The sequence below is a fragment of the Neofelis nebulosa genome, chromosome 4 (genome assembly GCF_028018385.1).
Source record: "Neofelis nebulosa isolate mNeoNeb1 chromosome 4, mNeoNeb1.pri, whole genome shotgun sequence".
NCBI lineage: Eukaryota > Metazoa > Chordata > Mammalia > Carnivora > Felidae > Neofelis > Neofelis nebulosa.
The window spans coordinates 7,079,036-7,102,564 of NC_080785.1; the positions used below are offsets into that span (position 1 = coordinate 7,079,036).

Sequence of the window (23,529 nt, forward strand, 5' to 3'; positions counted from 1 at the left end):
TTGAACAAGTACACTGAATTCTGCATCCTCCCTGTGAATTGAAGACACCCTCCTTGGGGCGCCTGCATGGCTCAGTCACTTGGGCTTCCGACTGCGGCTCAGGTCATGATCTCGCGGTTCATGAGCTCGAGCCCCACAGAGGGCTCTGTGCTGATGGCTCGGGGGGCCTGGAGCCTGCTTCGGATTCTGTGTCTCCTTTTCTCTCTGCCCCTCCCCCGCTGTGCTCTGTCTCTGTGTCTCTCAAAAATAAATAAATAAATGTAAAAAAAAAATTTTTTTTTTAAAGACACCCTCCCTGCCAAAACGCTCCGAAAGAAAACACCCACAAGGATAGGAAACAGAACAAGGAGGGAGGTGGAGGAGACAGAAGCAATAGAATTTTGGAAATTGAAAAGTAGATGAAAAAGTAGTAACTGAGCAGACCCAAAGAAATCAAATCCTCGCCCAGCAGTGGGCAAACTGAGAAACGACCCAATTTATACCACAAAATCCAAAAAAAGGCTCATAAACTACTGCAGTGCCGAGAACCTCCGGCCTGGGAGTGAAGGCAGCAAGGGTAAGACAACAAGAATGGGGGGAAAGCTGTTCGCCAAGAAATGCCTGCCCAGATTCCCCTGCAAGGCTCAGTGCTGACAAGCCCCCCCCCCTCCCCCCGCCCCACCCAGCCGCCTTCCATGGACTCTGGGCTTCCAGTTAGAATTTTGGTTTCTGACTATTAAGCGTCCGACCATTAAGCTGGACTATCAGACATCTGGAGAAAGCTTCTTGCAGATGGTGGCAGGGAGAGGAGGCAGGTTGGAACTGAGGAAATGAATGTGAGGCATGGAAAAGAAAACTTTTCCAAAACAAAACTATCATCATAGCCCCAGAGAGGGAAGAATCCGCAGCCATGCAACAAACCATTATAAAAGAAATCATCAGAAAAGGAAATAGGCAGAAAACATTGCTCCGTTTATCCTTTTAATTTCATACCCCGAACATTTATCACTTAGTCTGATAAAGAAAATTATTAACAAAATATAAATTCCCCACCACCAAAGCAAAACAACATTTTGGGAAATAGAATCTTTGGGGTAAGTAGAAGGCCTTCCAGAGTGACAACTGTGAAGGGGACACATTTATTTCCGTTTATGACAAGTCCTAGTACATTTGTCTAAAATTGCCTTGTAACTTTATGGTCAGATTTCAAGCAGGTGAAATATCTATTTTAACTCAATAGTCGAAGCTTCTTGAGAAAAATAATACAGATAGTTCTTATCACTCACTGTTGAGCTGTATACTTAAAAAAATAATTTGACTGCTTTTCTTATGAGTTAATACGTGTTCACCGCAGAAAATTTAGACAATGAGCAGAAAAAATGTTTTAATATCACCCACAATCCCCTTACTAAAAAAGAATTACTATTGACACCTGGTATGTAAACTTACAGTCTTTCACCTATGAATATGTATGAATGAACAATTTTAAAAACAAAAATGGTTTGGAAACACAATGGTCCAAAATCTTTGGGACACAGCAAAAGCAGTTCTAAGAGGGAAGTTTATAGCAATACAGGTCTACCTCAAGAAGCAAGAAAAATCTCAATCTAATCTTATCCTTAAAGGAACTAGAAAAAGAAGAATAAACAGAGCCCAAAGGAAGGAAATAATAAAGACCAGAGTGGAAATAAATGAAATACAAAGAAAAGAAAAGATCAATGAATCTAAGAGCTGGTTCTTTAGAAAGGATAAACAACATTGATAAACCTTTGACCAGACTCATCAAGAAAAAAAGCAAGAGGACTTAGATGAATAAAATCAGGAATGAAAGAGGAGAAATAACAATGGATACCCCAGAAACACAAAGGATTACAAGAGAATACTATGAAAAGTTATATGTCAACAATTGAACAACCTAGAAGAAATAGATAAATTCCTAGAAACATATAATCATCCAAAACTGAATCTGGAAGAAACAGAAAATTTGAACAGACTGATTGCTAGTAATTAAATTTATTCAGTAATCAAAAAAATCCCAACAAACAAAAGTCCAGGACCAAATGGCTTCACAGGTGAATTCTACCAAACATGTAAAGAATTAAAACCTATTCTTCTCAAAATTCTAAAAGACAGTAAAGGAAAAAAAAACTTCCCAATTCTTACTGAGGCCAGCATTAACCAAAACCAGACAAGAACACTACAAAAAAAGAAACTACAGACCAATATACCTGACAAAGAAGCAAAAATTCTCAAGAAATAGTAGCAAACAATTCAACAACACATTAAAAGCATCCATTCAGCACAATCAAGTGGGATTTATTCCAGTGATGCAAGGATGACTGAGTATTTGCAAATCAATCAATGTGATGCATCACATTAACAAACAGAAGGATAAAAGCCATATCATCTCAATAGATGCATTTGACATTTGACAAAATAAACATCCTTTCATGATAAAAACTAACAAAGTAGGCTTAGAGGGATCATATACTAACATAATAAAGGCCATATATGAAAAATCCACAGTTAACATCATATTTAATGATGGAAAAACTGGAAGCTTTTCCTCTAAGATCAGAAATAAGACGTAGATGTTCACTTCCACCACTTTTATTCAACATAGTACTAGAAGTCCTAGCCACAGCAATCAGACAAGCAAAAAAAAACAAAAAACAAAAAAACAAACAAAAAAAAACCATAAGGCATCCAAATTAGTAAGGAAGAAGTATAGCTATCACTATTTGCAGATGACATGATATTACACATAGAAAACCCTAAAGACTCCACCAAAAAGCTATTAGAACTAATAAATGAATTCTGTAAAGATGCAGAATATAAAATTAATATACAGAAATCTGTTGCATTTCTCTATACTAATAACAAAGTAGCAGAAAGAGAAATTATGAAAACAATTCCACTTACAATTGAACCAAAAAGAATAAAATGCCTAGGAATAAATTTAACCAAAGAGGTAAAAGACCTATACTCTGTAAACTATAAGACAGTGATCAAAGAAATGAAGACAACACACACACACACACAGACACACACACACACACACACACACACACACACACACACACACACACGGAAAGATATACCATGCTCATGGACTGAAAGAATCAATACTGTCAAAATGTCCATATTACCCAAAGCAATCTACAGATTCAATGCAATCCATATCAAAACACTAACACCACTTTTCACAAAACTAGAACAAAGAATCCTAAAATTTGTATGGAACCACAAAAGACCCAAATAGCCAAAGCAATCTTCAGAAAAAAGACCAAAGCTGGAAGTATCACAATCTCAGATTTCAAGATATACTACAAAACTGTATTAATCTAAACAGTATGGTACTGGCACAAAAACAGACACATAGATCAACAGAACAGGACAGAAAACCCAGAAATAACCCCCCTTGTATATGGTCAATTAATTTGTGACTAAGGAGGCCGGTATATACAATGGGGGAAAAGACAGACTTTTCAATAAATAGTGCTGGGAAAACTGTATAACTAGATGCAAAAGAATGAAACTGGGCTACTCTCTTACACCATACACACAAAAAAAATCTCAAAGTGGCTTAAAGACCTAAATGTGAGAACTAAAACCATAAAACTCCTAACAGAAAACATAGGCAGTAATCTCTTAGACATCAAGCTTAGCAACATATTTACAAGATGTCTCCTCAGGTAAGGGAAATAAAAGTAAAAATAAACTGTTGGGACTGCACCAAAATAAAAGGTTTTTGCACAGTGAAGGAAACCATCAATAAAACAAAAAGGCAACCAGTGAATGGGAGAAGATATTTGTAAATGATGTATAAGAGGTTAATATCCAAAATACATAACGAACTTACAGAACTCAACATCCTAAAAAAAAAAAAAAAAAAAAAAAAACCTAACTAAAAAATGAGCAGACACAGGGGTGCCTGGGTGGCTCAGTCGGTTGTGTCTGACTTTGGCTCAGGTCATAATCTCATGGCTCACAAGTTCGAGCCCTGCATCCAGCTCTGTGCTGACAGCTCAGAGCCTGGAGCCTGCTTCAGATTCTGTCTCCATCTCTCTTTCCCCCTCCCCTGCTCGCACACTGTCTGTCTCTCTCTCAGATATAAATAAACACTAAAAAAAATTTTTTTTAAATGAGCAGAGGATTTGGATAGACATTTTTCCAAAGAAGACATACAGATGGTCAACAGACACATGAAATGATGTAATCATCAGGGAAATGCAAATCAAAGAACAATGAGATATCACCTTGCACCCCAGTCAGAATGGCTAGTATCAAAAAGACAAGAAATCACAGGAGTACATGGCTGGCTCAGTCAGTAGAGCACACAACTCTTGATCTCGGGGTTGTGAGTTCAAGCCCCACACTGGGTGTAAAGATTACTTAAAATAAAAACAAAAAAACAAGGTAAGGAATAACAAGTACTGATGAGGATATGCAGAAAAGAGAGCACTCCTGCCCTGTTTGCGATGTAAATTGTTGCAGCCATTGTGGAAAACAATACGGAGATTCCTCAAAGAGTTAAAAACAGAAATACTGGGGCGCCTGGGTGGCGCAGTCGGTTAAGTGTCCGACTTCAGCCAGGTCACGATCTCGCGGTCCGTGAGTTCGAGCCCCGCGTCAGGCTCTGGGCTGATGGCTCGGAGCCTGGAGGCTCTGGGCTGATGGCTCGGAGCCTGGAGGCTCTGGGCTGATGGCTCGGAGCCTGGAGCCTGTTTCCGATTCTGTGTCTCCCTCTTTCTCTGCCCCTCCCCCGTTCATGCTCTGTCTCTCTCTGTCCCAAAAATAAATAAAAAACGTTGAAAAAAAAAAAACACAGAAATACTATATATCAGCCATATAATCAGCCACATCAATATCAGCCATAAAAAAGAATGAGATCTTGGGGCGCTTGGGTGGCTCAGTCGGTTAAGCGGCCGACTTCGGCTCAGGTCATGATCTCGCGGTCCGTGGGTTCGAGCCTCGTGTCGGGCTCTGTGCGGACAGCTCAGAGCCTGAAGCCTGTTTCAGATTCTGTGTCTCCCTTTCTCTGACCCTCCCCCATTCATGCTCTGTCTCTCTCGGTCTCAAAAATAAATAAACGTTAAAAAAAATTAAAAAAAAAAATGAGATCTTGCCATTTGTGACAACATGGGTGGATCTAGAAGGTATTATGCTAAGTGAAATAAGTCAGACAAAAAAGACAAATAGAATATGACTTACCTAAAGTGGAATTTTAGTGGAATCTAAAAAAGAAAACAAAGTAACAAAAAACTGAAACAGACTCATAAACACAGAGAACAAACTGGTGGTTGCCAGAGGGATGGGGGGATGGCTGTGGGAGAAATAGGTGAAGGGGATTAAGAGACACAAACTTCCAGTCATAAAACAAATAAGACATGGGGCTGAACAGTACGCAACGGAGAATGCTGTCAATATTTTTTTTTCAACTTTTTTTTTTTTTTTTTTTTTTTTTTGGGACAGAGAGAGACAGAGCATGAACGGGGGAGGGGCAGAGAGAGAGAGGGAGACACAGAATCGGAAACAGGCTCCAGGCTCCAAGCCATCAGCCCAGAGCCCGACACGGGGCTCGAACCCACGGACCGCGAGATCGTGACCTGGCTGAAGTCGGACGCTTAACCGACTGCGCCACCCAGGCGCCCCTATAATATTTAATAATGCTGTGCAGTGGCAGACGGTAACAACACTTGCAGTGAGCACTGAGTCACGTGTAGAATTGTCCAATCACTATGTTGCATTCCTGAAACTAATAAAACATAGTATGGCAGTGGTACTTCAGTAAAAAATATTTTTTAATAGAATTGCCCTGCCAAATGTGCACGTTTGAAATAACTATTTGCACTCAGAGTGTCTTCCAATGCAAAACGTGATTATATTTCCAAAATCCTGCTGGAGGATGCGCTCCACTAAAACAAGGCAGTCAGACAGCAAAGGGGTACACATAAGATATGGTCTAAGGGGAGCCAACAGGGGGAAGGGGGAAGAGGATGCTTGAGGTTAGACCGAAGGCAGAACCCGGGGTGATTACTGTGCCCCAGGACTAGCAAGCAAGCTGTTCCAAACAGGACAGGTTGAACTTGTAACCAAGGACAAGCAAGGCTCCCTATTCACACCCACCCCTTCCCCTTTCTTCCTGAGGGAACAGGTGGGCTTCTAATGAAAGCCAATGGGCCCATCATTCAGCATCCACAAGGATGAAGGGAATGACCAGGACTGAATGCTTAGATAATAAAGAAGTATCTTCCCAACAAGAGTGATTGCCCTAACTCTGGTATCTCTCTTTTAGCCAATATTATGGCAAGAACCTTCTGATTCCAATTGATGTCCATGTAAAGAAAACACAAATCTTCAATAAAAGCAATTCTTTACCTATATATAAAGCAAAGAGTATCTCTGGATGTTCTATTTTAGTGGTTCCCTCTGTCTATACGGCAGAGCTCTGACTTAGCCCCGCACCAAGTTCCCTTGATCTGAAACTAATCCACCTTCCTAACTTGAGCTCTGTGTATTGTCCGACCTGGAATCTCTACTGCAGACAGATTAGTGCCATTGCAATCACTTAACATGTCTTGCGTCTTTCCTCCTTCTACACACCGACCTTTAGATTCCCTGACTCCGCCTATTTCCTTGTACCTACTCATCAGGTTCCTATTCACATTCCGCCTCTTTCGAGAGGGATTCCCTAACCACGTGGTCCACGCATTTCTCTTTCTCCTGAGCAAGGAAGCCTCTGGTATCTCTTATGGAGCTGGAGGTACTCAGGAAACCTATGCTGATTGGCTTATGTTATGACCTCCTTCACCATTACCTACCCCTTCCCCCCACCACATTACATACAAAGTATTTCACAGGCTCTTAATTATTTCATTCCAAATACATTTATTAGTTGTTTCTCATGGGCTTGGTGCATGGTGATCCTAAAATATGGAAAACACTATCACTGTTGTCCAGATTAAAATCTCTTGGGAGCTGAGAGATACCAGTAAGTGTAATAATAGAACTGGGTCTAGAGAAAAGGGAGATAGGAGTGAGCACTTCCATGGACAAGGCAGAAGGGGCAAGAACCAGAAATGCTGAGGCAATAACTCTACACACAATAAATACCCCTATGTGGCAGCACTAAAAATACAGTCTCCCAGAGGGCACATGGGGTGTCAGACTGCAGCGAGCTCCAGAGCATTCACAACCTCTAGCAAAAGGGATCCTGTAGCAACGCTACTTTATGAGTCATTCATTCCAAAAATACTGAGAACTTATTAAATGCCACACGCTGCTCCATTGTCCTAACTGGGGATACAACAGAGAGCAAAGTCAGCACATGTGAGAATAAATAATTGTGAGAATTTATATAGTGATAAAGGTTGGGAAGAAAATAAAACAGGATAATGGGATAGAGTGATGGCGAAAAGTCTTTGACTTCTTTCCTTTATTCTGCCAGTGACATGTAAGATACCCCCCACCCAATCCAATAGGCCAAGACTGCTGTTAGTTAACAAATATCACAAAATAGCACCAAAAAAAGATACTCAGAATGGAACTTTAGCAGACATTGCACCCAGCCTAGTTACTGCCACTCATGTGCAAGACATCCAGTGTTTGCAGTCGCTTTATTTCGTCTTTGGATAACCTTCTAATTTCCCAGGTTAGAAAACTGATGCATTTGGAAGGGTGAGCATCTTTTGGAGACACCCTACAATCAAGATTAGAATCAAGAGTGAAAGTTCCAGTCCCCAAGGGGGGGGGGGGGTTTCATTTAGTGGTTGGGCCTGGACGGGACATCACATTTCTCCCCTACCTCCCAAATTGTTTGCATTTTTCTCTTCTCCCATTAAATGCTAAGAAAGCCTACAACTAAACAGAATAGTTTGAGATCAACCTCAAACTGCTAATTTCAATTTCCAACAATCCTTCTTCCACATTACACTTTGCTCCCCAAACTCAGGTTTAGTTGAAACTAATCAGGGGATATTCCCTGAGGGTACGGGCCATTTCCTTGACTACTTTGATATCCCCTACAGTGTTTATCGTGAGGCTGGCACATGGTTCACCTTCAATCTTTCTTTAGTTGGGTTCTGTTGAGCTTTGTCTCACACTGTTTACTTGGGTTGTTTCATCTGTTACATAAATGCATCACTGTAGCTTGTGGAGGAGAGGGAGTGTGGAAGAGAGACTTAAGCATGGGGTAACTTCTTTTGTAACTCATTCCTTCCCAGCCTTTCCAGAAGAAGCTACAGCGTGGAAATAACCTCATTATCTTTTCTCTTTTGTCTCTGAGACAGCGCTTTCAGGCTTGTCCTAGTTATTGAAGTCAGCAACTCTCTCCCACGGAGAGCTCTTTGCGGAAAGTGGTCTCTTCATGTTTATCCTGTATTCCACCATCTAGCTCACAGTAGACCACAGACTGCATGTTTCTTAAGTGAATTTCTTTTTTAAAAGGACTCAATACACACTTGAAAACATATGTGGAGTGAATTCCCTCTGCGCCAAAGAAGAAATAAAAATTGGCAGCAGGCTGCCAAGAACATCCAGAAAGATCTTAGTCCCAAGAGGCTGCCACGGTCTCCAAGTCAGATGCCTACAACCGAGTTGGTCTTCTGACACTGCCTCTAGCAATCCCGTCAAAGCCACTGAACTCTACCGTCAAGCACTTTTTCCCATCTTTTGTTCCAACTCACAGCCTCCTACCCCAAGCCTGAAGCAAGTTTATGGAATATGCTTCTGGGCAGTGCTCGGATACTCCACGAAGTAGATAAGCCAGTAACTTTTAAGTGGGCAAGAAATATGCCGGATGCCTTCTCTTTTTCTTCTCAGCCCTTTCTTGGGAAGGGGGATCTAGTCAGGGCCAAACCTTCACCCTGCTTCTCGGTAATCCCTACCCCCGGCCTTCCACTACGGTTTTAGCCAGCCTTAAAACATGCTGGGCCTCTTCAAAACTCCCAACAGAGGTGTGGGGAAACAGGAAGCACTTCTGCATCACTACCCTGAGTCGGTCACCCACCCCAGCATCAACCGGGTGGCCACGGGGCAGAGGGCGGCTTGGCCACCGGGAGAGGGAAGGGGGGCCGAGAGGCTGCGCGGGACTCCCGCTCCTCCCCGCCACACCCGCCCGGAGAAGGCCGCCCAAGTGTGGAGAACGAGGCGGCGGGCGAGCGGGCGAGTCGTTCCCTGCAAGGATGGCTCATCTGCGGGGACTCCGCCCATACCGCCCGCCTCGCCGGAGCCCAGGTCAGGGATCTACACGGGAGGGGAGTGGGCGGCCCCAGGGCCCTTCCAGGCCTACCTTCCCCGACTCCCTGGGCTCCATGGCCCTGCTTGAGGTGGCCCGTGCTGACCCCGCCACTGCCTCCAGGCCGCCCCCTCCCCCCGCGGCCTGGCCTGAGGATGCCGCCGCCGCGACCACCTTGGGGACCGGGGCCCCCGGAGGGCAGGACGCCCCGGCGGGGAGGGCGCGCGGCCGAGAACCGGCTCCCCCACGTCGGGAGGGCGGTAGCTCTCCCGATGCCGGGAGAGGCGAGCAGCGCGGACTAGCGCCGTGTCGGGCGAGCCGCTTTACGGCAGCCGCCAGGCCCGAGACGGCGGGGCATCACGGGAAGTGTAGTCCGGCCTAGTTAAGTGGCTCTCAAGCCGCTATTGGCTCCCGAAATGCTGGACCCTGATTGGACGCAGAACAGCTCGCTCCCTGCTCTTCCCGCCGCGCTTGAGGGTCGAAAGGTGGCATCCCCACCACGCTCTCCCAGATCTTGCGTTAAAGGCAAACAGATCTCCCTGGGCTGTGAGAATGCCTGTTCTTGGGTCTGTTCCCTCGCATTTTTACGACCACTGTCAACCTTGAAGGTTTCAGACTTTATTTAATCAAGGAGGGCAATACTTTTTTTTTTTTTTTTTTTTTTTTTTTTTAACATTTATTCAAAAAGCATCATTGGCTGCCTACCATGTTGCCAGGCACCGTGCAAGGTTTGGGAATACACAGCTGAATGAAACAAAACCGTGCCTTCAAGGAGCTTACAGTCTATTGGGGAAACAGACCAGAAACAGATAACTACAAAATAAAGACACAAGTGCAAGGAGAGAGGTAAGCACAGGACCCTATGAAAGCACACTTTGTCACCGTTTAGAGTACAGTGGTGGGAGAATATGGGGTGCTTAGGTCAAGGATTTCCTGAGGAAGTGGCACCTGGACTAAATTAAAGACTAGGAGTCAGCCATGAGGTGCTATGGAAGGAATTGTATAACCCCCGAATTTGTATGTAACCCCTGTGTGACAATATTTTGATGTGGAGCCTTTGGGAGGTAATTAGGTTTAGACGAGATCATGAGGATGGGGCTCTCATGATGGTATTAGTGTCCTTACAAGAAGAGACACCAGAGAGCTTGCTGTCTCTCTGCCAGATGAGGAAACAGTGAGAAGACAGCTATCTCTAAGCCAGGAAGAGAGTTCCCACCATCATCTTGGCCATGATGGCATCTTGGTCTTGAACTCCCATTCTCCGGGACAGTGAGAAAATAAATGTCTGCCGTTTAAGCCACCGGGCCTATGGCATTTTGTTATGGTAGCCTGAGCTAAAATAGGAGGGGAACAAAGGTGTTGTTAAGAGGGCAGTGGCCATAAGAAATAGCATAAATTAAGCCAGGCAGGTGAGCAAATGGTAGGTGCAGCATAAGACAGGAGGTTGTGGGAAAAGACATTGGAGAGATACTTGGGGGCTGGACATGGAGGGCATTGTATGCTACCTTAAGGAGTCTGAAATGAGCTTTAAGAGGGTGAATGGTGTGGGCCAATTTGCACTTCAGTTGGATCAGGCATACTGCAGAGTAGAGGATGAATTTAAGGAGGAAAGAAAGAAGTCCAAGCTCTATAAAGATATACTTGCTTTCCTTTCTTCTCTCTCTCTCTCTCTGTTTTGTTTTTTGTTTTGTTTTGTTTTGTGAGAGAGAGAGAGTTCGAGGGCAAGTGTGAGCTGCCGCAGAGGGAGAAAGAGAATCTTGAACAGGCTCCACCCCCAGCTTGGAGCCCAAGGTGGGGCTGAGTCTCATGACCATGAGATCATGACCTGAGCCAAAATCAAGAGTTGGACGCTTAACAGACTAAGCCACTCAGGCGCCCCTATTCTCTCATCTTCTTTAATAGACATCCAGGGCGTCTGGGTGGCTCAGGTTAAGCATCTGACTTTGGCTCAGGCCAAGATCTCACAGTCCGTGAGTTCGAGCCCCACGTCCGGCTCTGTGCTGACCCCTCAGAGCCTGGAACCTGCTTCGGATTCTGTGTCTCCCTCACTCTCTGCCCCTCCCCCGCTCACGCTCTCTTTCTCTCAAAAATAAATAAACATTAAAAAAAAAAAAAAAAAGACATGAAACAGAACATCAACCGCCTCCATCTTGAGCTCATCTATACTTTCTGATTGGTTATGTTCTTCCCAGCTTTTGTCTTAACTCAGGCAAAGCATCCTGTGATGGGGACCAGAACTAGCCCCTCAAGCAGTAACAAGTGCCCCTAGCCAGCAAGACCCCACATGACTGACTTCAAGACAGCGATCGACCTTACCTTTACTGCCCACCTGCATGTACCCCCCCCTCCAACTTTTGCCCACATTTTCCCTGTAAAACCCAGAGGTTTTGGAGATAGTCTTTGAAACACTAGTCCGCTGTCTTCCCAGCATTGGCCACACTGAAATGCACTCCTTTCTTGTTTCACCACCGCTCATCTCTCTGTCTTTGGACTTTGTCAGCAGCGAGTGACCGAACCTGGTCTGTTTGGGACCCCTGGGGCCAGATACTTTTGCACCCCAGTGCCCTGGTCACAGACATAAAATTATTTGAAGTCATTGTAACCATATATTGTTTTGTTTGTAATATATATGGGTGTAATGTATGTAATAATAATAGGACAAATAATAAAGTGCAGAAATCTTAAGTGTATAACTTGATGTGTTTTTACCTGTGTGCCAGGTAGCCACCACTCAGATCAGAGACAGAAAATCTCCAGCACTCCAGAAAGCCCCCATGTGGCCCTCCCATTATGTATACATAGAAGTAAAATGACAGAAAGTAAGGCAGTGATTATTATAAAAGTGTTGGTAAAATCAACTATAAAAATGTTTTCTGTACTTTTACATATGGGTGTTTTAAGTCATAATTTGAAGTTTGGGGTTTTTAAAATTTTTTTTTAACGTTTATTCATTTTTTGAGAGACACATAGTGTGAGCGGGGGAGGAGCAGAGAGAGGGGGAGACACAGAATCCGAAGCAGGCTCCAGGCTCAGCTGTCAGCACAGAACCCGAGGTGGGGCTTAAACTCGTGAACCAAGAGATCATGACCTGAACCAAAGTTGGACGCTTAACCGACCAAGCCACCCAGGCGCCTCTAAGTCATATTTCAAAGTTTTAAATAAAAAATAAAGCAGATATAGTTTATATTTAAACTTTTTTTAATGTTTTATTTTAGAGAGAGAGAGAGACAGAGACAGAGTGAGAGTGGGGGAGGGGCAGAGAGAGAGGGAGACGCAGAATCCAAAGCAGGCCCCAGGCTTTGAGCTGTCAGCACAGAGCCCAATGCGGGACTTGAACTCATAAACCATGAGATCACAACCTGAGCCGAAGTCACATGCCTAACCGACTGAACCACCCAGGTGCCCCAGTTTATATTTAAAAATTTTATTAGTATATATTGCCATACTGACTGTTAAATATTTTGATTATCACCCCTGAGTAGGTCCTAAGTAACCATTTTCCATTATACGACTCTGCACTCCTGGCCATGGTTCAACGCAGGGGCCAATAAGAATACCTTTTCTAGAAATACGACGGATTTCAATCTATGTGAACGGACCTATAATATTTGACCTCAGCTCAGGCTGCCATAACAACATAGAGAAATTTGCTTCCCCACAGTTCTGGAGACTGGAAGTCCCAGATCATGGTTGGCTTCTGGTGAGACTTCTGTCTCTGGCTTATAGGTCGCACCACCTTGCTATGTGCTTATATGACCTCTTCTCTGTACTCAGGAGAGAATGAACTTTCTGGTATCTTATCTTATAGGGGACACTAATCCTATCAGCCTTAACCTTAGTTACCTCTGTATAGGTCCTATTTCCAAATATAGTCACATTGGGGTTTAGGGACTCAACCTAGGAGTTTGGGGGACCACAATTCAGTTCACAGCTTTGTGTGCTTTGAGCTGGCTCCCTCTGGCAGGTGCAGTCCCTGGTAGGAGGAGTCTGTGTTACTGAGAGAAAAAAGAAATAAGACAGAAGACTCCGGGTGGCCTTCCAATCTCCAGCTCCCAGCTCAGTTATAGCTGTACCTCTCTGTATATACCTTGGAGAGCTGTATTTCTGCCCTTGAGTTATCTCTGTCTCCTTATAACAAATTCTTGTTTAGGGGTTTAAAAGTTAGAGGTGAGGGGCGCCTGGGTGGCTCAGTCGGTTAAGCTTCTGACTCTTGGTTTGGGCTCAGGTCATGATCTCATGGTTCGTGAATTTGAGCCCCATGCCGGGTTCCAAGCTGCTGGTGCAGAGCCTGCTTGGAATTCTGGCTTCCTCTCTGCCCCTCCCCTGCCTCGTGCTCTCTCTAAATAAATAAATTTTTTTAAAAAATGTTTAAAGTTGGAGGGGAGGTGGTTGAGAAAGCAAGGGTTGGTGATTGAAAACGTTTTCCCATAAAAAAGTACAGAAAGACGGGGCAGTATCTGGAAGGAAGTGTGGGATCCAAATGTAAGACACAAGATCATGTTTCTATTGTTGGTGGAAAGGGAAATGATGGTTAAGCACAGGTGAGGAAAGGCAAGGAGGCAGGACCACAGGACCAAGGGCTCTTTCCAGGGGTAGGGACACTTCTAGATGACACCCCGCGGGAAGAAGGAGAAGACAGAGTCCGTGTAGACTTGTTTGGTAGATTTGCTGAGAGAATCCCCATCTGACATTATCTCAATGAGACAAGGTCATCTCATGAAAATGAAGGGGGTGGGGAAGAAGAGAAGGCATGCATAGTCAGTGCAGAAAAGAGGAAATAGAGTTTATGGGGGAACAATGTGCAGAATGGGCAAATCGAATTAAAGCCCTGTTTGAGGTTTGTGATTACAAATTGAAGGCAAAAACAGACTATCTGCAAAATTCTGTCTGGAAGCAGAAACTTGGGCAGATGTTTGAGCTGGAGGATTGCCAGGTATGGAGTATGAATGGCAATAGAAAAGCAAGGTGGGGGGCCTCAGTTGGTTAAACATCCGGCTCTTAATCTCAGCTCCAGTCACTATCTCATGGTTTGTGGGATCGAGCCCCCCATTGGGCTCTGCACTGACAGCTCCAAGCCTGCTTGGGATCTCTCTCCCCTTCTCTCTCTGCCCCTCCCCTGCTCTCTCTCTCTCTCTCTCTCAAAATAAATCAATTTAAAAAGATAGTTTAAAAAAGAAAATCAAGGGATTTAATGGTACTTGCATTGGAGTGATTTATAATGACATGTGGTTCTCAATTCCAGCTAGGTGCACATAGAATTACCCATGAGGCTTCCAAAGAATCTGATTTAAAGGGTTCAGGATGGGGCCCGAGCACTGGTAGGATCTCAAAAGCTCCCCGGGTGCTTCTACTGTGCAGTTGGTGCTGAGGATGACCATGCAGACCATGAATCCTGAGGGGGAGACAGGAGAGAGCTAATGAAAAGTGAGAACCCGGTGGGCTCAATGAATCTGAAATAAATGATAGCGGTGGGGTACCAGAGCAAGTAAACTGGAATGATAGGAAGTCATGATCCGTAAGTAAATATTTGGAAGTGTTTGAAAATATCTGAGTGGTGAAGGGAAAGGTCATTGGAGGTGAGGGGGTGAGAACTGAATGGATTATCCACACGGACACCGAGTGTCCGTGACAAGGAGTATGACCCATGAGCCGAACTCTTCTCTGGATGACAGGGAATGGCATCTGGAAGCAGGAGAAGGTGGTGTAGGTGGGCAGCGCCGACTACAACCAGCAACGTATAGGAAGAGGGCTCTTTGCGGGCGGAAGAGGCAGAACCGGGCAGCAGAAACCGGGAACCAGAGAACTCCAGACTTTATATTCAACCTGCTGAAGTGCAAACCGAGGCCTGCCCGGTTCACCAGCATGGCAGATTAACAGAAATCTCCTGGAGGCAGTCCTTGTGCAGGTCAAGGCCGGGGCTCAGACCCACCCTGCCTCCCTCTCTTCTCTGGTCCCCAGACGCAGACTCTGCACACAAGCTTGCTGCTGATGTCACTTTATTTGGGATATGCTGGTACCAGGGCATGGAGCGGATGGGTGGGCACGGGAGGAGGGGGTCGGGGCCTCTGGGCCCGGTGATCGCACGAGGGGTGGTGGCTGGGCAGCCTCATCCAGCGGGACCGTCAGTGCTTTGAGAAATCACCTCCTGGAGGACAGATAAGGGGGAGATGCACTGGCACAGAGGCAGTGGTCAGGCCGGGAAGGGGTGCAGCTAGAGGGGGAGCAGTGGAGCAGACTGGCAGGAGAGAAGCCCCGCCAGGGAGAAACCCAGAGAAAGGCGTGCTTTTGCGCTGCGCTCCACCCAGGCGCTGTGAGCGCCCCTGCACCTGTTTCTCTCTCACCTGCCACAAAGTGGCCTCAGGGACCTATCAAGAACCAGGCACCTGGCAGGCGCTTCACACATGCGCTGCCACCAAGCCCCCCCCCCCCCCCCACCGCCAAAACCCTGTGCACAGTCAGCCAGGTCTCGAAGCTGAGGTCACGGACGCTCAGCAAGGAAGGAAACGGATGAGCTGGGAGGAAGCAGCTGTGACTGACTCCAAACACCCAAGCTTGCGCTGGATTGGAGACGAAGCCAACAAGCAAGCCAAGACGGGGGACGAAGAGGGTCAGAGGGGGTCAAGAGGGATGAATCCCACGAGGGCCTGAGCTTCGGGAAACGGGGCGCCTTTCGGAAGGCCCGGCCCCGCCCCTGCGAGTGTCCAGCCTAGGTCCCCGGCCCTCCCACCCCAGCCCCGCCCCGCCCCGCCCAGACCAACCCTGGCAGGCGCTGCACTGGCAGCTGCGGATGGCCGGCAGCACCACGGGCTCCGCGTGGCCGTCGGGACAGCGCAGGTGCAGGACCCGCACGGGGTTCTCGGGGTCCAGGCTGTAGCTGCAGCAGTCGCACTGGCTCTGCAGGTAAGGCTCCTGCGGGAGGGCGTGGCTGAGCTGGGGAGGGGCCACGCGAGTTTGCCCGAGCCACCTCCCTTCCCTCTCTTGGCCTTCCCATCCGGGGTACGGCCAGGGCCCAACACTCCTGGCCAAGCAGGGCAGCGGGGCAGGGAAGGGATGTGTCGCCATCAAGCTCTCGTTTCCCCAAGAAGCCCACCTCCTTCACTGTAAGCCCCAGCCATCTGAGCTCGCACCTGCACGGTAAGAATGCTTTTAACTGCTCATCACTGCCTGCTGGCAGCAGGGGAGAGATACGGCCCTCCCCCAAGGGGCTTGTTTACCATCCCCTTGGGCGGATCTAATACTTTCTGACGCTGCAAGGTGGGAAGCTCTAAACTGCACAATTGTGACCCTAAGTGAAAAGTGAGTTCTCACTCCAGACCCCTCCTGCTATTCGATTATATAGTAACTACGTGAGTGTCACCCAATATTTGATTTAACTTCTGTATAATTCCATTGTAATTTTACTTTTGAAACAGGCACTATATTCAACAGCACCAAGTTACAAAAGATTCAGTTAAAAAAAAAAAACCCTCTGGGGATGAAGAGTACAGCATAGGGAGTATAGTTAATAACACAATACCACTGAATGGCGACTACACTTATTGTGGGGAGCGCAGTGTAATTTACAGAATTGTGGAATCGCTATGTGTGCGCCTGAAACTAACATTGCATGTCAATTATACTTCAGTAAAAACAAATCTCCATCTGATTTCTATCCCGCTATCACTCACTTTTCCTCCCCAGGGGAGGAAAAAAATGTCTTAACCACTCTCCTTTCCTATGTTTTAACAAATCCAAACACTGTTTGGGAATGGTCTGGGAATACCAGGAGGTACTGGGAGCACCCAGGGGAGCAGAGAGTGGCCAAGCGTTGAGGACTAGGTAGGAAAGCACCTCTGTCTTCCAGGAATAGATGACCCAGGTGGGTCGAGACAGGAGGGAATGGCCACACCATCGGTGAGCTGAGGCAGGGCCAGGACCCTCCCAGGCTAGAACTGGAGCCACAGCTCTCCAGGCTCAGGATGGGGGAAGTCAGGGTGGGCACAGAGCCCCTGACAAGGTCTGCACGTGGAGCAGGGCTGGGCCTTCTGGGTCCAAGGAGAGCACGCACAGGGCAGAGGTCTTCTGGGACGTGCTCATAATATGCCTTGCCAGGAATGTCTGGGACAATGCTGTGTGTAAATGGTCTGTTCTAAAGAACTTGTCCTCGCTATATGATGGGCTGTGATTCCAGAGCCTAACTTAGGTCCTTTGTGCCTTTCTTGCTGATGTCCTGGAAAGCCCGCAGCACAGGGTGGAGGCCTGGAGTAGGCTTGGGGCCCAAGCCCCGCTGAGGGTGACAGGGCCAAGCAGCAGGTGCAGGCCACCACCTTGGTGAAAACTCGCCCCTGGCTCTGAGCCTTGCCCCTTTGAGATCAACCGAGTCCCTCGTGTCCCCTGGGCATTGCCCAGGCCTAGGCTGGCCGCAGCAGTCCCTCAGGGGTGCAGGCTGACCTGACTCTCCTGGACCTGCACGGCAGCCCCCTCGCTCACCTCAGGCATGACGCTGATGCTGGACGGGCAGTGCCCACTGCAGTAGCTCACTTCCACCTGGTCCAGGTAGCAGGCGCCCTTGGTGATGTTGCGCAGCTCCGTGAGATGCCGGCAGGAGGCTGCCTGCCCCTCTGTGGGAAGAAGGTGAGCACAGGAGGCGGGAGCAGGGCAGAGAGAAAGGGCCTCGATGAGGGGACTCTGTGTAAAGGGGACACTGTGGACCTGAGGGGCACCTGAGGCTGTTGGGTCAGCGGTGGCCAGGTGCCATGATGCAGCACTGGGCGTCACCACTCTGCTGATCCCCATGGTAGGCAGCACTGGGGACGGCAGGCCCCCTAGGGTGGGCACGGGAGCAGTTTGGGAGAAGGGCCCAGAGCAGGGAGAGGCATGGCGGGAAGTGCCCCAGGTCCCCGGCATACCCGGAGCCTCTCGGCGGCAAGTGGGACAGCAGCTCCCTGGTTCCTGCACGGTCACCTCGCCCTGCAGAGGGAGTGGTCCCCAGCGCTCTCAGGAGGATGACCCCAGGGCCCCAGCACTGTCTGCTCAAGGCCCTAAGACCAGCCTCTGGGGAGGGACCTAGGAAGGAGGGCAGCAGCGCTGCAGGCGGGTACCTGGGCACAGGTGAGGAGGGGGCAGTGCTGGGTGCAGACACTCCTCCCACGGAGGCAGCGGCAGCTCTCACAGGCCTCCTGCCATTCGGATCCAGGCTGGGGAGAGGGGGGAACCCTCCCGTCCATCTCTACCCATCTCTGCCAGTTAGACTTTTCTATACTACACCCACCCCCCATCCCTGAAACCAGTCAGGACAGGGGCCAGAGACCAAAGTCAGGGACAGGAGTCTCGGGAGGGAGGTGGGCTGATGGGGCCTGGAGACTGTCCCCGTGTGATGGGTGATGGCTGATGGCCGAGCTGTCTGCTGCTGCAGATCCTGGCACAGGGGGAGGAGCCAGTGGAGGGGGGCGGGGGTGGGGGAGGGCTGGGTGCCCCGGAGGGGCTGCGGTGTCTCACCGGGTGGGGACGCCCATGGTGCCAGCACTCGCAGTGGTCTGCGGGCACGCAGGGGCCCGCCTGGCTACGGAAGTGTCCGTGCTGGCACACACAGCCTGGGGCCTGCCCTGCACCGCAGCTGCCCTGGGTCTCCGTGGCATTGGGCTCCCGGCACGTCCGCTCGCAGGGCCCTGGCTCCCCAGGGGCCACCTGCTGCCACATTTCCCCGGAGGGGCACTCTGCCAGGGAAGACCCCACCACCACCACCACCACTCAGGTCAGCCCTGGGTCCGGCCTCGATTCTCCCCCCTCCCACGTCAGACACCCCTAGAGTCCCTCCTGCCTTCCCAGCGCTGTCCACTCATCTGGCTCTGGGCCTCTGGACCTCCAAACACGCCCGTCTGCTCTTATCCACCTTCCAAATACTAACGGGGCCTAACTCGAGTCTGGCCTTCTCCAGGAAGCCTCCCCTGACCAGTCCTGTCCACCCTGACCTCTCCATCCGTGGCACCGATTTTCAGTCCTGTGGGTGCAGTCTGCTGGTCAGTGAGCCAGAAACTGTCTCCTGTCCCTACCTGTTCCGGTGGGTGAGCTGGCCCTCAGCAGCCAGACTGGGGCTGCTCAGGACTCACCAGGCCTGTGTGCCTCTGAATCCACACAGAGCCCAGTGTGCCCGAACTGGGCACCTGTGAGCCCTTAGCAAACGCCTGTTGACTTTGATCAGATGGGGGTAAAATAGCACAGGGCAGATGGCACCTGCCTGGGCACTGCCAGACAAGGGTCCTACTTTAGCTCACCCTCAGCCTTTGCTTCCTCATCTGCAGGGAAAGACCCTCCACTTCCTGCATCACTCACAGCCGTGTGCTCACAGGAATGCCCCCAACACCAGTGGGGACAGAGCAAGGAAGGGGCTTCTTGGGAGAGACAGCTTTGCCTAGGGCAGGCAGCGCCCTCTGCCCTCATCGGGGTCAACCCCACCCTGGCTTTGGAAGGACCAGCAGGGGCCTACACAGCCACATCTCACCACGACAGTCAGCTGGGGAGCAGTTGAAGGCTCCATCTTGGCAGATACTGGGAAGACAGAAGCACGTGTTCGGACGCCTCCAGTGCCCTCCTCCCCACCCCCATTCTCAGCAACGCTGCCCTCCACCCCCTCCCTGCCCTAGCTCCCTCCTCCCCCTGTCCCCCCTGCCCGGGGCCCTCACCAGTGCGTGCAGTTCCAGGTGAGCACAGTTCCTGGGGGAAGCTCCCGGGCCTGTTCTTCAAGAGTCAAGGTAAGGCCCCAGGGCAGAGAGATCTGGGTGCAGGGGCACGCCGCAGGGGGCACGCACGTGCCATTGTGGAGCAGCTGCGGCAGGAAGGCGCGGGCTCACTTCTACTCACACCACACTTCTCTGCCCCCCACCTGCCTGCCCCCCCATATGGTAGTCAGGGCACTGTCCGTACCTGCTCTCCAGGGCAGCCACAGCCGAGCCGGCAGGGTTCCTGCACACAGAGGACACCAGGCTGCAGATGCGAGCAGAGGCGTGGGCACGAAGCGGCACAGGCACTGGGCACCTGGCCAGGCGGGCACTCTGGGGGGAGCGCACAGACGGTGAGGTGGAGTATCAGGGAGGGGACCGCCTTGGACCCGCCACCCATGCTGCTGAACTCCCGCCGAGCTCAGCAGCACCAGAGGGCAGGGAGGCTCCCCCCTCACTCCCCCACCCCAGGTGCTCACCAGGGCAGGGCTGCGGGTTACATTCCTGCTGCTGCTCTGTGTGCTGGGCCTGGCATGGTGCCCCCATAGGACCCTCCTCACAGCTCCTACGTCGCCCCATGCTGCCCCCACCACAGGGAGCAGAGCAGCTGCTCCAGGCTGACCAAGGCCCAAGGACTGGGCACTCATGGCGTGGGCACACCAGGGACCCGTTGGTACAGGTGCTGCGGACAGGGGTCAAGGGCACAAGTCAAGGGGAACAGGGCCTTTGTTTCCCGCTAACGCCCTCCACCCTGACCTGTCCCAAGCCTCCCACCTAAAACTCCCCATCCCCTGCTTGGCCACCAGTGGGCAGCCATACCAGTTTTTGCAGTCCAGCTGTACCACCTCGGCTGGGGCCACCACCCATGAGGCATTGGGGCTGGGGAGGCCACAGCGGCATGAGGAGATGGGCACACAGCGCCCATCCTGTACCAGTTGGCCAGGGGGGCAGCGGCAGCCTGAGGGGGGTGGGGAGGACAAGCAAGGTTCGGGCACACATCACGCGTCCCTCTGGCAGCTAGATGGGGTCCGGAGCCTCAGGCTGACCCTGGAGCACCCTCCCCTACCCCAGCCCCCCGAGTCCCCACTTGACCCGGTCTCCACACTGTTCCCACTGCTGGAGCACAGGAATGGGTCACTCCAGCCTACCCTGTGTGGGCCCCACCCCAGGGACCCTTGAGGCTGCCAGAACGTCCTCACAGACAAAGCCCATGTTAGGTAAGGCTCGCTCTATGCAGGACCCCTACCCAGGTGCTGAAAGTGACCCAAGGATCCACTTTGCTGCCCTATAACCCCTGATCCTGTAACATGTCCCCGCCTGTAGGTCACATGCTCTCTGGAAGTAGGGATCAGCGAAGCAAGCTGCTCTGGTCTGAGGCCCTAGGGCTCCCAGGCTGGGCTGTGGGCGTGGCCCGGCCACCTGGACGGCATGGTCCTTGCAGACACTGCACGCGGTCCCAGAGGTCCACACAGCTTCTAGGGCACTGGTTGGCACAGTCAAGGGTGGGCACGGTGTCCTGGGCTTCACAGCTCTCCCCTGAGGACCAGAAGGTAGGAGTCTGTGTTGGGGACCGACTTTTGGGCCCCCAGGACAGCACCCTGCCCTCCAGGGCACACCTCCAGGAGCAGAGGCCACATCCTCATCAGGTGGTATCTCCCGTGTTACAGTCCTTGGCCCCGCCCCCAGATGCCAGGATGGGGGTTACCTGGGCAGGGCTCCACGTTGCAGCTCTCAGTCTGAGCCCAGGGCCCCCAGCAGCCTCCTCCAGGGGGGCCCCCTGCCTCCCTCCAGCGTAGCCGGAAGCCCCCACTGCACGACACCTGGCAGGGGCTCCAGGGCCCCCAAGGACTCCACTGGCATAAGTCTGGGGAGGTAAAATGGAAGTCAGCGCCCAGGGCCCTGCCCTGGCTTCTTGCTCCCACCCCAAGGCCTCAAGCTCCAGCCCTACAGACACTCTGCTAGGCCCGGAGCGCCCAAAGCCCCCTTCCTCCCCTTTCAACGGCTGCAGGGATCCTTCCTGCTGCGGCCCGCCCCCCCCCACCCCCCCCACCCAGCGCCAGATCGCCAAATCTCCCCAAATCCCGCAGGCCCTGGGGGCAAGCAGGAGGCTTAGCAGGCCTGTTAAGCACCTGGCTACTGAAATAAACAACATGGCCCAGGCCTACCTGGCCAGGTACCCCTCCCTCCACTCTCATCTCAGGCTCCCTCCTGCCCTGTTGGTCTCTGGCCCTCGGTATTACCATGGCAGGCCCTAGGGTCCGGGCAGAGGCGTTGCTGGCTGAGTGGTGCAATGCACAGGTCTGGGTCCCCAGCCCATGGCCTCCCAGTCTCCGGGTCCAAACAGAGGCGATGGCGGTGCTGCTCCGAAGCCAGCAAGGGGGCCAAGGTCGGGGAGAGGCCAGCTGGGTGCTGAGACCGGTGCTCCTCTAGGGCAGTCCTGGAGGCGGGGGCCAGCACACCAGGGGGCAGGCAAGGCCCACAGGGTGACCACTCGGACCACCCGCTCAGAGGCAGAAGACCTAGAAAGGGCAGCAAGTGGGCACCCTTCCCAGTGACCCTCCCTGAGACCACAAGCCCCAGTAGAGGGGGAGGGAGGAGACCCAGTTATGACCAGGAAGGGCTGGAAACAGGAAAGGCTGCAGGAGGTTGCCGGGAGGGTCAGGGGAGGGTGACCAAACATCCCGGTTTGTCTGGGACTGTCCTGGTCCCAGATCCAGGAAACCTTCCAATCCTGGGCAAATGGGGACAGTGGGTCTCTCCAGGGCAGCGTTACCTTGACAGCCCTGGCTGGTGCACTTCAGCTCCCCATGCCGGCATTCACTGTGGGAGGGGGTGGGAGGGGTAAGACTGGGGAGACCAGACTCAGCCCAGAGAGGTGGTTGGTGGAGCTCACGGAGGGGTGGCCTGAGCTCTGGGCTCATTTGGAGCAGGATGAGGTTGGGGTTGGGTCCAGGCCAGGGCAATTTCCCTGTGGGGCCACCTGCCTCCCCATTCCCTGGCCCCAGCCCTCTGACGCTGCCTCCCCGCCCCCTTAACTCACCACTCTTTGCAGCCCAGCTGCAGGCGTTCCCCGGGAGCCAGAGTCACCCTGGCTCCTTCTCCTGTGATGTGTAGGCAGCTACACTGCTCTGGGGGAATGCAGCCCCCAGCCTGCTCCAGCAGCCCCTGCGCAGAAGGGGACACAGGGACAGAGCTGTGTGGCAGCCATCTCTGTCCCCGAGTGTCAGTAGTGTGAGTGCTCACAGCAGGGGCACGTGCATGTTGCCGAGCAAATGGATGGGCACACGGGCACGAGGCAGAAGGTGAGGGACCCTTAAGAGGCGTTGTGGGGAGGGGTGTCACCACAGGCATCGCAGAGAGAAGGAAGGTAGGAGTGTGGGCCAAGACCCGCTTCTCCTGGGGCATCTCCTCTGGCTCCACCCCTCACCTCAGGGCAGTAGCAGCCAGGCTGGCAGGGTGGCAGGTCCTGGCAGAGCCGACGGCTCAGGTGTGTGGCACAGAGCCCGGCACAGGGGGAGCCACAGGCCTGGAACTCAAAGGGAGGTGTGCAACTGTCCTCTGGGGGGGAACAGAGGCCAGCAGCATGGTGGGGGGGCAGCCCAGAGACACCCTCCA

At 51.0% G+C, this 23,529-nt stretch overlaps 2 protein-coding genes and 1 long non-coding RNA gene across 7 annotated transcripts in view; 1 reads left to right on the forward strand and 2 right to left on the reverse strand.

Annotated features, from left to right (window-relative positions):
- ZNF862 (zinc finger protein 862) overlaps positions 1-9,532 on the reverse strand; it is a 36,973-nt gene extending 27,441 nt beyond the window's left edge. For 2 of the 4 annotated variants that reach the window (XR_009260139.1, XM_058723891.1), the window contains exon 1: positions 9,272-9,532. Coding sequence is in view for 2 of the 4 variants with exons in the window: in XM_058723891.1 (XP_058579874.1) it covers positions 9,272-9,295 (24 nt within the window). In the remaining 2 variants the exon portion in view is untranslated. Of the gene's footprint in view, positions 1-5,193; positions 5,217-9,271 lie in introns of all 4 variants that reach the window. The other 2 variants (XM_058723893.1, XM_058723895.1) reach the window with 2 other exon arrangements.
- On the forward strand, positions 9,107-11,902 carry LOC131508771 (uncharacterized). 2 transcript variants are annotated; one of them, XR_009260141.1, is made up of 3 exons: positions 9,107-9,216; positions 9,934-10,063; positions 11,410-11,902. It is a non-coding gene; the product is annotated as an uncharacterized LOC131508771 (long non-coding RNA). The 2 variants fall into 2 exon arrangements; XR_009260140.1 differs by lacking the exon at positions 9,107-9,216 and having other exon boundaries at positions 9,694-10,063.
- A 3,294-nt stretch (positions 11,903-15,196) lies between these two features.
- Positions 15,197-23,529, reverse strand: part of LOC131508394 (SCO-spondin-like) — a 56,892-nt gene continuing 48,559 nt past the window's right edge. Inside the window, exons 89-105 of the mRNA XM_058723483.1 lie at positions 23,342-23,472; positions 22,955-23,079; positions 22,688-22,734; positions 22,155-22,433; positions 21,620-21,778; positions 21,334-21,450; positions 20,734-20,872; positions 20,394-20,596; positions 20,120-20,247; positions 19,879-20,021; positions 19,698-19,744; positions 18,695-18,912; positions 18,298-18,393; positions 18,106-18,166; positions 17,687-17,817; positions 15,976-16,126; positions 15,197-15,362 (exon numbers count right to left, since the gene is read on the reverse strand). Coding sequence (XP_058579466.1) covers positions 15,340-15,362; positions 15,976-16,126; positions 17,687-17,817; positions 18,106-18,166; positions 18,298-18,393; positions 18,695-18,912; positions 19,698-19,744; positions 19,879-20,021; positions 20,120-20,247; positions 20,394-20,596; positions 20,734-20,872; positions 21,334-21,450; positions 21,620-21,778; positions 22,155-22,433; positions 22,688-22,734; positions 22,955-23,079; positions 23,342-23,472 — 2,198 coding nt within the window. The 3' untranslated portion in view covers positions 15,197-15,339. The remainder of the gene's footprint in view (positions 15,363-15,975; positions 16,127-17,686; positions 17,818-18,105; positions 18,167-18,297; positions 18,394-18,694; positions 18,913-19,697; positions 19,745-19,878; positions 20,022-20,119; positions 20,248-20,393; positions 20,597-20,733; positions 20,873-21,333; positions 21,451-21,619; positions 21,779-22,154; positions 22,434-22,687; positions 22,735-22,954; positions 23,080-23,341; positions 23,473-23,529) is intronic.